Raw genomic sequence first — 16,308 nt, forward strand, 5'->3', positions numbered from 1 at the left:
CGTTACGAAGCAACATTTTCATCCCCTATTTTATCCCTTTGGGGGTAGAATTGATCAAAATCCTTTATTAGCGGATGCCTACGTCATAACATCTACCTGCATGCCAAATTTCAGCCCGATCCGTCCAGTGCTTTGGGCTGTGCGTTGATAGATCAGTCAGTCACCTTTGAGTTATATATATTTAGATTATGAAAATCAAAAGTTTAATAATAATAATACATTTCTTTTTAAAAGTCGATCTTTAATTCTCTGACATTTTGAAAGATACTTAGTATCTCTATACTTGCCACTAAAATAACAGCTGATTTGTAGCATACATATTGAGTTGACCCATTGATTACATTACAGAGTCTAATAAAGTTATTATATTTAATACATTCTTCGTTATAGGATTAGTTTAATTATAGATCTTCATAGATAAATAGATAATAGATATTGACAAAAATAGTATTCGCCCAGTGTAATAATAGTTGTATTTTTTATTGATAATACTAAAAGTCATCCCTAGCTATGAAACACCAAACATTAGATGATATTATTATGGAAAGTGGACTAGAAAATGGAATACATAAAGAAAACAACTTACTTGTAAATGGTCTATAAGCTCGGTGTCACTCTCGCATTCCTTTCTGCAGTTCTCCCACAAACACAAAGTCACTGTGCTTGTACTTGTTGAATCTGTGCTAGACGTCCTTTGGTCACTTTCTGACTTTATCGAGCTTTTAGGCGGAAACCGTAGCGTCTTAGGTTGTTTGAGAATAGGACTTATCTGACTACTCTGCCCCTCTACCGAACTCACACTTATACTTAGCGATAACGACGAATCTTCATCGCACTCTTTACTCGTTTGTGAATCGCTAGAAGAATCTATTGATTTGTCCGTTCCTATTCCTGATTCCGACGATTCCGTCGTTGCATTGCAGAAGTTTGCTTCTATCACAGTATTTTCAACGTTCGAAGAAACATCTTTCAGGACCGTTATTTGAGTGAAGATTGTCTCTTCCCGTTTTGCGACTTCTTCAACTTTTCTTACTTCTTCGTCTGAAGTTTCTTCTTCCTTTGGGTCCATCAATTCCACCTTCGTCGAATCAATTTCCAGCTCTTTTTCTTCCTTAATATTTTTAAATTTTTCTGATAAACAACTTATTTGTGCAAAAGGCCGCGATGTTAGTTTACTAGTATCTAATGGAACAATGTTATTATTAACAGTTTTGGACAGCCATGGTATATCACATTTGGAACTAGTTATTTCGCTTACTTCAGGTTCTTTTACTGTACTACTAGGTGGCTCAGTACCTTGGATCGGATTGTCTGGTGGTTTTACAGGCGCCATGGGTATACTACTCGTATGCAGCGCTTGTGCTGCAAAGTTCGCTAAAATAGGCGGTGGATGATTTACTATAGGATTTGAGCACGTCGGTTGTGAGGACGTTACCATGTTAGTACTAGTGTAACTCCAAGTTTCCTTTACGTTCATATTTGGCACAGACGTTACAATATAACCGGGCGGCGGTACCAAGAGTGGATGACTTAGGTTCACATTATAATTAGGTTTTGGCTGAACTGTCATGCCAACGGGTGTCATTCCCGGAACATTTTTATTCATCACTGAAACGGGTTGGCTAGTACCGGGTCCAGATTTATTGATATTTTGGTACGCTGATGTCATAGTATTTGCAAGTTTCAAAAGCGTTCCATTAAAAAGAAATTGTGCCGCCTGTTGGTTTTGTATAAAGTCCTGCCTCTGTGTAGCCGAGTGCGGCGTTTGAGGAAGAACATAATTTGGTATTTTCGTCATAAGGTTAGGAATTTGAACAACAGTACCATTTAGATTTTGCATCAGAGGGAACACAAGCTGGCCATTTAACTTTGTAGGACTCGAAACGTTGACATTTTGCCGGTTAAATGTCTGGTTTAATGTATGGGCCGGTATACCGTTCTGTGGTATCCTTAACGTAGTAAGCATCACATTCTGAGGAACTGCAACAAATGAAGGCAAATTTGTTGACGTCACTGTCCCGGTGCCTGGTTGGGGAATATTGATTTGATGACAGTTTTGGAAGTTTGTAACAGGTACATTCAAGTGGCTGTTTAGGGTACCGTTAATTGGCATAGAAATTTGTCGAACACCGTTCGGCATATTTATTTTTGGTGTCGCTGCTATTGCTTCGCCTGGAATGTTTTTCACTGTTGTCGGTTGTACAGAATTGATACAATTCTGTTTCTGAAGCTGTGCGGCTTGCTTCAGGTTGTTAGCTTTAGACCACGTTAAGTTTTTGCTGTTCGCTATACACGCAGAAGACTTGCGGTTGGTTCTTTTCGGTTGTGCATTCCTTTTTACTGGTTCTCTTTTGACTGGCATCTTCTTGTTAACATTTGTGTTTAAGCTCAAATTGTTAGAGCCACACATGACACCATTCATTCTACTGTCTAATTTAGTTGTGGAGCTTACGACACCGTTCGTTTTTGTGCAATCCGATTTAGTTGGACTTTTCTTAGATGTATAAGTAATTGTTGTCGAGGCTATTCTTAAAGATGATGTGTCATTCAATGGTCGAATCGCGACTTTATGGCTAGCGGTATTCGGATTCTGTTTATGAATGAATCCATTGGCGGATGGGTCATTCGAGGTGTTTGCTTCATGGCTCATCTTTTTACCATCAACAAACCCATTCAATTTTCCATTTTTATCTTTATTATACGTTTCAGGCCCATGTCGGACTTCTATGAAACCATTAAACGTATGCAGCTTTGTGAGGTTGTTATCTTTAGGTTTACAGTACTCAAGTATTCCATTGGCATTGGGAGGCAAATTAGTTTTACTGAGATCTGTAGGTGTTGCGCAATCGTTAGTCGAGGATGTTCGTACTATCTCTGCCTGCTTACCGACGTCGAGTAATACTTTCGGACTGAACGTATGCGATAAATACGAGATGTATTTCTCTATTTCGTGAGTGACGCCGTTCTTGGTAAGGCATCTCTTCTTGGTATCCTCGTTGCAGGTGGCGCTGGAGTCCCGCTTGAGGCCGTTCTGTGGCTTCATCTTGTGGTTGAAGTACTCGGTGATGCGGCGGTGCATGGGCGGGTTGGGGCGGCGGACGGGCGCGGGTTGGGCCGCGAGGCGTCGCGGTCCCGGCGCCGGCTCGCTCACCCACGGCGGCATGCGCGCTCCCGCGCTCTCCTCGGAGGTGCTGTGCCCCGACTCCGGGCTCGCCGGAGACCGCGGCTCGGTGATGTCGCTACTGCTGCAGCCACCGCTCTCCGTCGGACTCAACACCGCCACTCCACTGAAAAAGGAAAAATTAAATCGTTAGATTTATTTATACATAAAAAATCTTGCACAGGGCTTGCTTGATTCGTAAATGACACTAATATACATAAGTTTACATTGAAAACTAGTGTTGTACCTTAACTTGACATTTAAATAACCGCTTAGCCGGGATTATTATATGTATTAACAAGGGTCATAAATAAATAGTTTTCAGCGATCCTATTTCGTAACACAGCAGGGTCATCGAAGTTTACGCCGGTTCATAGTGTTAACGGGCGTTGATAGTAATGACAATCAGCTGTTGAATAGTTCCGATCGATCGCGACGCAACGGCGAGTGCGAGCGGGACGGCGCGAATGGCCTGGTGGCGGCTGAGAGCGACGCAAGGTGCAATGCCCTGCCGGTCCAGTGCAGTGACGCAATGAGACGCGCCGCTGCACTGACCGACCGCCCGACCGCCCGACGAACATATTAGAATTATTTTCGGCCGCGTGACATTCACCGCACGTACGGCTCGGCCGTGCACCGTGACGAATGATGGAACAATTTTACTTCTTTACTGTTGCAACGTTGTTCTATACATCTACTTTGTTCCCGTCACTCATACGTACATTTGAACCTGACACGAAACGTCTTGTGAGTTCGGTTCGTAACAGTCTTATCCACATAAGCCACACGTGATAATGTTTATTCTGGAAGCATTCTCTCATAACTCGTTTTAGGATCTTTTGTTATGCGAGATCCACAGGTAAACGACGAATAATACAATTTTGAATTTTGATACGTACGTTTTTTAGTTGGTCGTATACGAAAATGAGTTCTGTGGTTGCGTGTGTTTAAGCAGATTTTTCGTGCATGGTAGCCCGTATAATCCACGGTCAGAGTTAGGGTTGCCAACATTTCCTTGTCATATTCACAAGGAAACTTTAGAATAAGTCTCAATTAAAAAATGTTACATTCCAAGAAAAGACTCGAACAAGACGAACATATGTAACTTTATCATTTATTTTTAAGAAATTAATATTTTAACACCTTTATTTTTGTCTACAATTAGAGTATAGCATAATATATATATAAACAATATACAAAATCCATCTTTCAAAAATTAACTAAAATACCTATAGTAATTTTACGTACTATATTCTTTCCGCAGTGTATACATACATAGAACGTGACCTTTAAATATGCTATAATACGGTTGGCAGCCCTAGTCCGAGATGGCCGGGTGGGCGGGCTGTCTCGTGAAGGGTGCACCCTCGCCCTTAGCAAACCCGCAACGTATATATAACTAGGCATACCCTCCCCTTCTTTCGCGCTTGGCAGAGGGAGCTTTGTTGCTAATTGACCCAATTTTTTTAAGAACACTTTTCGGCGCGAAAATCTAAGAAGCACGTCCTCGGTATCAATTAGAAGGTCTTAACTTTGTCGTGGATCTTTAATCCTATTAATGCTGCATCGTTGATTTAATAAAATTATCGGTTTGACAGTTGGATTACGTTCAAATTTAATTAGATTTTAATTCTGGCCTATCGTGCGGAGTTCCAGATTTGATTCTCGATTTAGAAAACATTTCATATCTTAATTTAAATTTCATCTTATTTACGATGATCTTACAAATAAACTATTTATATTGATTTTATTTCAAATACTACGTTTTACACAAGAAAACTTAAATAATATTATAAAAAGAAAGCCAGAGACTAAAGAGGGCGCAAGACGTTACCAGGCCACATTAGTTGTACGACGTCAACACAAACACAGTCGCGGCCCGCGGTACGTCAATGTGAACACGAACAGCCCGTGAACAGCAAGTGTTACAACACGTTGACGGGAATACGACGTACGAGACGCATTTTTCAAACGGCGCTTCGTTAGATTCGTGCATTCATTTTCTATTAAATTTGTCCTAGAATCAACTTCGGACGTATGTAAGTTGATTTATTTTAAATTTAGCTGGATTGCCGCTGATCAGAAATGCGCAACACTTAATTTTATGCAGAATAATAAAGTGAGAAATTTTAAATGTACGTTCAAGTGTTTTTTATATTGCAGCAAGTCTGCAAAAGACAAATTCATCGATAAAAGAAGAATTCATATAGATCACTAGAACGAACTTGGTGTTGCACTAATTAAATTTATTCAACTTAATAGGGCAGTTTAAAGTTCCACCTCTGACAATATAAAATAGGGAATAAATGTTTGTATTCATATCAAAATCCACCTCTCATATTGTAAGTTCAAAGCGAATATTAATTCCGTCAATCACTTTTTTAACACACATTCGAGTCGTCGTTTAGGAATGCAGACATGACTTTTATCGGTCACGTCACGACGTCAGATCGAAAACGCGGTGTCTAGGTGCGCAGACGTCCGATCGTGTTGTTCGTGTTTTTGCGAATTGTCGAAAGCAAAAGTGGTAGCGTATGTAGGTGAGGCGGCGTCGATGCAAGGTCGCGCCCGCGCCGATTTCGGTCGACGACCCGCCGGCGACCAGCGCTAACCTACTCGCGCTGTGCGACCATTGTGAACTTGGCTTCGGAGTTTCGATCGATTATAAATTATAATATATTAATAATTTATGTAGCTAATGTGGATTCATATATGTCCCCCCAAACAACTATACCCGTAGATACTAAACATGTTCTATAAACTCGTCTACGTTTTCGGAATAATTACTAATATGGCGCTTGCGAAATTCTCGCATTAACCTACGTATTACGACTGCAATAGGTTGGTAAATTTTCCCTTTTATATAAACTATATTATACATTATAACTACATGAAAAATGTACATAAATAAATTATAATTTTCTGAATTGATATAAATGATCACAAAATGTCTCTTAGCGACGGATGAGGAAATTGAAATAAGTAAAATTGATTTCCTTAATTCAAGTAGGTATATAGAAGTACGTACTTGTAGATGAAACCTACCACTTAACGACAACAGAAGAGGAAAGAAAAAAAATACCTCATTCCTATACCTACAGAGGACACATACACTACCTATATTATATCTTAGGATCTTAGGAGCAAAAGAGACAAATTCTATTTCTCGCCTCAACTTACAAGTTCAGACAAACTTTCGACACTTTCTCAATTACAGTACCTAACTAACTTTATCCAACAAGTTTGAAATACATAATTAAGAACCACGTACGTGACTTGGATAATAGCCTAGATTCAATATTTGTGTAAGATAAACGTTCGTCAATAATTCTAGTTAGTTTAGCGATATGATAACACTTTTTGTTATAATAACACTTCTAACGCTTAGTTTTTATCATAGGAATAATTGTAATCTATATTTTTATTCAATGGAAATAACAAATTAAAAAAGCGCTGTCGCCTATGGCCAATAACTGTACGAATAAGATACGTTGGTACACTTAAAAGCTAAATTAAAACTCCTAATAGTAGTACAATAAAAAAAATAAAAGCTCTATTACTTATTTAGTGAGTTAGCTTATGATGAAGGTGCATGAAACTACTAAATTAAGCAACCACTATTATTTCCTTTTATCTTTTTCTGTCGGTAGCTTAGCGGACAAAAATAATAGTGACCATAATAATATCAGCATAGATACTTATTACACGCGCGCACCATTTCATTAAAATCACCTTTCAAAAAAGTAAAGCGCATAATAAAGCAATACAACAAATAACAATTATCTCAGTAAGTTATAAAATACACAACAATAAGTAATAATTATTTATTACGCGCGACTACATTGTATCCCTTTTATCCTATGCGATCATCGAATTAAAATTAAAATTGTTTTATAGCGGAAGCGAGCGAGAGACACTGCACACGTGACGCGACGTGACGTTGACGGAGCGATCGTATCGCGGCGACAAATTAACGCCGCGTCGAAAGCGTGCCGCGTGACAGTGACGACCCGACAAAGAGTGCACCTTTGCATTATTATAAATGTAGTCATCGCAACTGTTATCATTAGTTAATGGTGCTTTTATGAAATTTAAATAGGAAATTATCCTATAGTCCACCTGTGAAATTGGGAGTACCTATCTAAAAACTAGATATACAGTCATTCTGATGGTGAGTGGTCAATGCTGACAATAGACATTTATAAGTGGACTCCATTTAAGATTGACGACTCGGATACTATGTTACTCCTTTGCACTAATTTGTCTCGTGTAAGTGTTTACTCATCATATCCTTCACATGCGTAGTAATTTAGCGGCGGCGCCACCGCTTCAGCTATTTCAGCTTATTTTATCGGAGTGGTAAGGCAAATCAATTTTTAGGTGGCTCTACTTAAGGACAAAAGGAAATAAATGGACATGGACTCCATAAGAAGGGTACTGTCCAAGGACACGTCATTCAAAAACCAGCAATAAAAGCCTTAGAAAACACTAAACTTACCAAATTAAAAAAATATTGCCAATATTTATAAATATACTAAACATAGCTAGGTACATTTATTATACACTGTTAACAATGTATTATACAAGAGTTATTGCTACATAGAGTTCGCTGTTAAAAAGGGGTGTGGTAATGATAGTATCTATCGCTTATCAAATTAATCGCGCTGTCGCCGGAGTTGTTCAGCAAAACATGATCGAATGTGAACATGAACATGAATATGAAAGTACTTATTGATATTCACTTGTAAGAAATATACCTACAATCCGTTTATATTGATCAACTTCAGAAATACCAAGTAATCAAAGTTGAACTTTCCGTACAGTACCCTTAGTATGAGTTTTGACGTGTTTACAAAACTACTGTTTTTGTATTTGTTTACGTGTTTCCCATGCATTTCCAATCAGTTCTGATACAGTCTGCTTGGGGCGCTGATTGGAAATGTATGGGCAAATAAGTAACCAAATACAAAAAAGGAATTTTTTTTTAATAACGTAAAATCTCTTACTAAGGGTCAGTACTTGACTGCAGTTCGTCTGGATCGTATAACAATCAAATATTGAACGCAGCTCTGAATGTGATAGTGCAAAAAAATATGACAAGTTTCGCGTTCTCACTAGCTTGTGAAAAAATATTTATGAATGAAATAGAAAACGAAAAAGCATGCCGTCCACCTGATGGTGATCACTAAACCAATCTATAGTAAACCACAGTTCAGATTGGATTCCTACGTGAAATGGGCCAGTTTCATTTTTACAGTTGGGAACTAAACTAGAACGCCTTGCATCTCCGCTATATCACAGTATAGCTACTACACTTTACAAAACTTTCAAAATTAATTAAAAGTAACAAGAATACATTTTAAATCCATATCAGCTGTTCCGGGCAGTTGGTTTAAAAAATAGAAGTTACGGAAACAATGGATTTAAACTGTGTATTTTACGCGTAAACTGTACGTTTATAGTTGCATGATTCTAGGGGAGCGTTCGGCCGATAGCATCTCTTGTCAAATTAAATCGTTAGGCTAGCGTGTCGCCCTTCGCCGTACGAACTAACATAGCAACTTTTTTTATTAAACCAAGCATATGATGCACACGAACATCATTTATGAAATGTCTGTCTGTATCATTTAAGTTATAAACCTATAAAAGTCGGGGTCAGGAACACATCGCATTTTACATATTTAAGCTGTTGATCTTTTAATTAAAATAGGTACTATTATTGATATTAAATATAAAAAATATTATGTGGTATGAATTTCGGTCTGTCACATAGGACCCGTCCTTAGTTTAATTCTCAGTTCCGCAGCCTATCTATTGTTTCTGACTTTTCAAAATTACAGACGTCAATAGTATTAGTAGTATTTAAAGTCATTAATCTTTACAAAATAAATTAATGATTTACAAAAGGTTAAAAACAACATAGTTAAATCTCAAAAACAATCAAATCCGATTTACCTATGTTGTCGCTGTTGTTTCCACACCTTGTTAAATAGAAACCGAGCCGTACTCCCACGCTAGCTTTAACGCCACGATTTACCCACTTCGTTATCTCCGAACACCCAAAATCGCATTTATCAATTACAGCTCAGATAACCCGTCGAGCCGTTAACTGAAACTATGCAAACAAAACTTAACCTTATTCCGCTCGGTGAAGTTTGAAATTGGGTTTTAAATTGCCGGTTAAATTAGAAGTACAGACTTACCGGGATCGGAATCAGGGCTTCTAATTACGTTAGGCTCGTGGAGGTGCCTGACATCGATAGTATTGGATCAAAGGTACACGAAACACCATGAAAGCTGCCGGCGAATGCCTGGCTGTAAACTCTTTTCTTTTCCACACCTGAGCACGGGTCTCTCACCATCACTAGGTGAGGTCTGAAGAGTAATGTTTTTCCAATGCAAATCAGTGTAGAAGGTTAGTGGTTAATCCGTGTTGGAAGTTTTCAAATCGCCTATAAGTCATTCAATATTTAACAACTGATATAAAGATATCAGTCGAGACTGACGGCTTAACGTGCCCCTGCCCATCGAAGCACGGAAACGCGCATGGTTTTTCATTAGAGGTCACTCAATAAACTCCCGAGTCCCGATCGCGCCCCGACTTTCAAAATTTAGTAGATAGCTTGAGATCTCACAAGTCACGGGGATACGCTCACTTCTACACAAGCCGCGGGGCCGAGCGCTTCTAGAGAGTGTACCTGAAGTATTGCAATTCCGATCAAATCTGAGCAATTACACCTGTTTCCCACATTAATAACGGGCCACCAGTTGAGCGGTGATCTCCATTCGTATCACACAAACACGACTGTGCGCTAAGGGTGACGCATCAATGCAGGCGTAATTCACACGTTGCTTATTAATTAGCGTAAACATTGTTATGATACTGTGCGTATCTAAAGTAATAAACATTTATGCATACGTCATAAATGCTACAATAACAATGAATAAGTAACATGACGTGTACGTAGTCGTAATGCTGTTATTTTTAATACGTCTAAGGTCCAAATGAGGTCAAATAAGGATATGATTTCGTTTATACCGTTTATTTGTGTAATATTTGTTTAGTTAATTTGATATTTATTTTTTGAATTTTTATATTTATAAGAACTCAATGTCGTACTACGCGTGACTATGATTTCGCTTGCGACGGCACGACCGCTACCCGTTTCTGCATGATTGCAGCAAATAAACGCTTTTCTGTCTTGGTAAGCAAAATGAGGTAAAGCAGATTCACTTTTTCGTAGCATTTGATCTTAGTCCTTTCAAATTACCTAACTGGTGAAATAGATGTTTGGTGGTCCGACCGCTCAATTTGTATTCCTATTAGATGTAGAAATCAGTACACATAGTAAAACACAGAAGTAATATACCTACATCCTTACAGGAAGATGAATCCATTTATAATTTATGTCCAATGTCGCCGTCACTATCAATTATACACACTCATGTGTTCAAAACCCGTGGCATATTTTACTGCATAACAACCTTAGATTTAGATATTGTTTCCTATTACCCGCTAGTCGCGCCGCTCGTGGTCACGCTCGCACGCGGGACACACAATGGCCACAAATGACATTTATCGGGAAAGCCGTTTACGCTACGTTATACAGTAATCGTTCTAGGAAAACATTATGCAACAGCGCGCCACTGGCGATTACACGATGCTTACGTTGTAATTACAAGAAGCGACGCTAGTTTTTCTCGCGAGACGCTACACACATATACTATATACACTGCTACATATGTACGTCATCGTTCATTACTCGCGGTATTAACCTTAGAATAATAACGATAATGTACTTCCCGGTGTACGTTTTCCCGTTAAGTTATTTGTAGTGTTATTTTTACACTAGGTAATGATGAATAAATTGACGTTTGAGGATAGTCGAGTTATTAGAAAATACCACCTGACAAAAATAATTTCAGCTCTACCCAATGGGAAATTAAACAATTAAAAGCACTATCATAATTATATTTTATAGAGGGAATACCGTTATTATTTCAATAAAGGAAACGTTTGATATTATTAAAAACATATGAAATGTAACTATGAATTATAACACATAAAACAAATATATATAAGATATACTCGTACCACCAAAAGTCTGGTTCAAAAATAAGATAACGGTACTAAGGGGGTACAGTCCCTACGGAAAGTTAATTAACAGCGACAAATTACATACGTAGAACGCTGTATCAACACCCATGAACGTATCACGCAACACTGATGATTTATAATGAAGTTACACTACTTATATCCGCTTCATGTTTTATACATGTTACGAAGAAACTCTGCGAAACAACGTATTCAAGGGACACTTCGTAAAACCCGATTCGGTTTTTTTTCCTTTAGGAGATATTTACAATTTTTTAATATTATAATATTATAGGTTCACAAAATATACCTATATAGGTAACAAACTAAACCTTTATAAATAAAATACATTAACCGCAAAATCATTACTGCGTACAAGTGTAACACTAGCAGCATTATCTCACTGGATAGCCTTACTTATCAGTGTTGCTTGTTTTAAAAATAAAATAAGTCATGAAAAATGAGACGAACGTGGAAAAATATACCAAGAAGACAAGACGAAGTCGTCTATATATAACAGTCTTATTGCCTTCTTTTAATTAATTTAAAGGGGGTTCAAAAAGGGGGTTCCACTTGCTTTTTGCAGTTACTATTTAAGCCATCGATATGTAATAAGTAATAACAGTTGTACATAATAACAATACAGTAGTTTCGGGCCTGGCTGTGCAATCAAAGCGAGCGGGGAACGCGACATGTGCCCGTGACGTATCACTGGAGCTTTGTACGCCCACTCGTTACAACGCCTGTGTAGGGCTGCCCTGCGGAAGGGCGGATAAGGCACCCTTATTTTTTAAACTTCAAGTAAAATTACAACAGTTACAATCACAGTTTACAATATATACTTATTCAGATAAGTATACAGATTTCATAATTGTGTAGATTAAGTTAATATGTAAATGATAATGTCAGTATCAACATAAAGACGTTACCAGAGAAGATAGACGACACACGAAAATTAGAATTTTGAATCTACATACATACATAAGTTTCAAATGTAATACAGATTTGCCGACCTTGACATCTTGTTATCTACATTTATTACATTTTGCATGTTAATCTAAACGCACACATTGAATACGATATAGTACAAAAAATCTTAAAATAATAAAAAAATACCAACTCACTTAAAAACTTACATTTTTTTTATAATATAAGAGTAGCAGACAAGCATGCAGTCCATCTGATGGTAAGTGGCTACTGCCGCCCATGGACATCTGTAATCAACCCCAGATAGGATTAGATATTTCTACCTGAGGTCGGCCACAGATGCGCCGCTATCCCTGAGGACTTAGCTGGAACGCCTCGGAAAAGTCCATTACCACACCCTTCAAACCGGAACACAGCAGCGCCTAACACTGCTGTTATTAGGTAGAAATAGGTGTCGCGGTGGTGCCGCCGGAGTCGAACCACAAAGGATTCTACCACCTTAGGTAGAAAGAAATAGGTGTGGCGGTGAAGCCGCCGGAGTTAAACCACAAAGGAAAAAAACATAAATGTATTACATCGTTTATAACAAAGCATTGGCAGCCCTAGTAGCCGTGCCCTAAGGCCTGCATATGCAAGGGGCACATTTGCAATTTGATGCAATGACGAAAGCTTTATTATTACACCCATCTAGCTCTTTGATGTTAAGCCAGTGACTGTAACATCAAACAATATTATTAATGAGTAGAAACAATGTAAACCAATCATGATTTTGTTTTGTTTTGATTGATTTTTAAAAACTTTGAAAAGTCTTTGAGCTTTACAAACGAATCTTGATTTAATCAGAAATTACCTTTAAAGTTAATTAGAAAACGAAATGCGACAAGAAATATTTTATTTTATTATAAAGAAACATAACTTTATTTTTTACACATAAAAGGATTAAACCACCCTAATAACTATTACCTTTTGAGTCATGACAAATCAGAATTCTGAAAAAGGAATGACATAAGAAATAAAAACTAAATTTGACAAAAAATCTTTGAATTTTTGAATAGCAAGTACTTTTACATAATTTATGTACACGTCCACATCAAGGCGGAAAATACCTAATTCCTAACATGAGTCGAGGTTAACAAACTTAGGTAATTTTGACGCACAAAAAACACACAAAGACATAACAAAGTTAGTAATCAGCACCAACTGAAGTCTGAACTGAACTGCAAAGGGCATTGCCGCCGCATCCTTAGCGCGTTGCGATATTAAATGTACGACCGCTTTGTTGCATGCGAGATCCTAATTACTGATATAATTTTATAATTGACATCAATGGAAGTTGTTTTTTTCTTTGTATAGTGCACATTATTTCTCCGCCCATGTAACTGTTTTAATCTATTGACTTCATTTAATGTTATCGTATTTAGTTTTAACTATTTTTACACGAATTTAGGCTTTCGTCCGTACAAACAAAAATGATAATCTAAAAACAATTTTTTTAAATATTTTTAACGTGCAAATATCATTGGCAATGATTTTTTCATAATCATTGGCAATAACGAACAAGATAACAGAAACATACATTTAGCATACACACGGCGTGTATAAATCTTCATATGTGTGTGTTTATTACACCTTTGCAAATTTAACATGTCATTACCCAAACCAAAGTAACACAGGCAATTTACATATAAAATTAATTTAGTACTAATGATATGTATTATCTGTGATCCTCCGCTGCCTCTCAACGATAGACAAAAGGAAACCCGAGAAGCGCTTCAAAACCACCTAATTACGATCCGACTCCAGTCTCCAACTACGCAGAACCGACCCCACATTTGGGGTTCATAAAATGGAGCATTATTTATTATTATTTAGTTTTGTACTGGAAATTGATCACCGAGGGACCATGAGACGGGGATCTGAATCCTTGTCAAATTTCACTCAGGGCTTTATTAGGGAAGCCATACACTCGCATCATATATCAGGACATTTCCAAATATTATTACATTTAAATTATTGTGTTTAAACCACAACCACGCTATACCAATTCTTAGTATAATAACGTGTTAGAATGTGCTCCAGAATTATTCCTGTTGTGGGGACCAGACCCGTTCCCAGCAGAGGAGCATAAAATACTTTGAGCCAATATGTTTAAAATAGAAATCTTTAATGTCGTAAATTTTCATTTTGATAATTATTTAATTGTTCGCGTCCATTTTAATAGTCTCGAATGAAAGACTCCGAAACATTTCATCTTTCTTCAATAGTCCCATGTGAGAATGAAAAAATGAAAGCCAAATAAAACATTGCAGGCACCCGAGATCTGTCAACAATTCAAAAAACACGTTCCGTTTTCTCGGCCACAGTAAAAGAAAGAGAACAACAGTCAAAACAAAAGAGACAAAACGCTGAAACAGTCTTTATAAGCCAACAATGGGAAACTTTTTGTTTTGTTTCTTCGTGTTTTAAGCGATTCAGCTATCATTATCTCGGAAACCTATTAAGAATATTACAGAGTTGTTTTATTTGAATTAAAAACTCCTTTTCGTAATTAATATCTTTAACGGAATAATATTTAGCTTCATATTTATATGTTTGTCTGTAATTATATTGAGCCTTTTGGTGAATCTAGCCGTACCTAAACGTTATTTAAAACCTAGTTATTATTTTCTTGTTTAAAAATGTAATTTAAAAGTTTTTTTATATATGTATTTACGTAAGAAATCATTTTAAGTCTACTTTTATATACGTACTGTATACGTATATATTTACCTCTCGCTTATTTTCCATGATGTTTAAGCTAAAAACATATTGAAAAGACGTCAGCTTGATTGAATATCATTTTATATTGTATACTATTGTGTGTTGTGAAAAATGATATATAATTATTAAACTCAATTTGCGTGGATCGATGCGTGCAAGCAGCGGGACATATGGATCGCTTTAAAGCCATTATCCGCGACAAGTCCATCAAACTCGCAATGAATGGTCCGCCTACGCCCAGCGCAAGGACCCCGCAGGGCACATATGTGCACTGTGCACCACGGGGCGCTATCGCTACTTAATTTCGCACGAATGAATTTCGACCGGCTTCCATTTACATTTCCGCAGACACAAATTCCGCAGATTACTTATTAATAATATAAATATTTGTAGAAGATTTTGCCATCTAATGCGAATAATCTAAATACCCGCCGTAAATTTTTACATTTTTTTACAATGAAAGTGAATATTGGGCATATGAGATATCTATATAACATAGATAATATTGTTTTTTTTATTACATGACACTTATGTTCAAAACATTATCTAACATTCAACCTTTACAAGCAGCAGTCAACACAAAACAATGTCAACGTTCTGTTACGTATGGTACGCCTCTAAAACATGCGAACGAAACGGAATCGTCGAATTTTAGTCACAACAGGTTCCCCGGCATAGTAACACAACACATCTATCATTATGTCACCGGCGTCACATTTACGTCGCCCATTCATTAATCTGAAAGGAAGTCGCGTCCGTGAGAATCGTGTCACAGCGAGGGAGGCAGCCCCCCCTTTACTATGCCACCCCTTCGCGCACCCCCGCGATTATTATGCTAAGTGTCTGACGGTTATCGGCGGGGTGAGTTTTTCGCGCATCTGCTATTTATTTACGCGCTTTATATTCATGGGATTGCGTAAGCCAACTCGTCCGTGGTAAGGCAACTGACTTACAGTTCATTACGCCGACTTGCAAAGTTTATTTGGTATTGTACGAGCGATTTTAGCCTTTATACAGTTCAAGTAACGTTATATCAGTTGATAAACAGATATAGGTTAGAGTGCGCTCCCCGCGTGACGCGCCCATCGAACGATCGACGATTGAATTTGTTGCGAAAGTGCTATTTGACATTGCACTTAGTTTAACATAAAAAAGTTATATCGGAAGCGTGTAATAAAAGAGGGCATTTAAATTTCAAAATGAAATAAAGGAAAAAATAACGTAGGGAAAATGAAGAAAATCTTGAGAGCTTATTAAAGAGAAATAGCTTTATTACCTTGAACGTAGATACGAACGTAGGAACGTAGATTGATACAAGTATAACAAGAAATAAAACTGATACGATGATGTAGAGCAATGTTTATTA

At 37.5% G+C, this 16,308-nt stretch overlaps 1 protein-coding gene across 3 annotated transcripts in view; it reads right to left on the reverse strand.

Annotated features, from left to right (window-relative positions):
* The window catches only part of jing (AE binding protein 2 jing), a 193,798-nt gene that overhangs the window by 12,759 nt on the left and 164,731 nt on the right, over window positions 1-16,308 (reverse strand). For all 3 annotated transcript variants that reach the window (XM_073085748.1, XM_073085750.1, XM_073085749.1), the window contains exon 2: window positions 587-3,287. In XM_073085748.1, the coding sequence (XP_072941849.1) occupies window positions 587-3,287 (2,701 nt within the window). The remainder of the gene's footprint in view (window positions 1-586; window positions 3,288-16,308) is intronic.

Source organism: Epargyreus clarus, unplaced genomic scaffold (assembly GCF_041222505.1).
Source record: "Epargyreus clarus isolate Ecla_fem2 unplaced genomic scaffold, WU_Ecla_fem_2.2 ptg000023l, whole genome shotgun sequence".
NCBI classification, from domain to species: domain Eukaryota; kingdom Metazoa; phylum Arthropoda; class Insecta; order Lepidoptera; family Hesperiidae; genus Epargyreus; species Epargyreus clarus.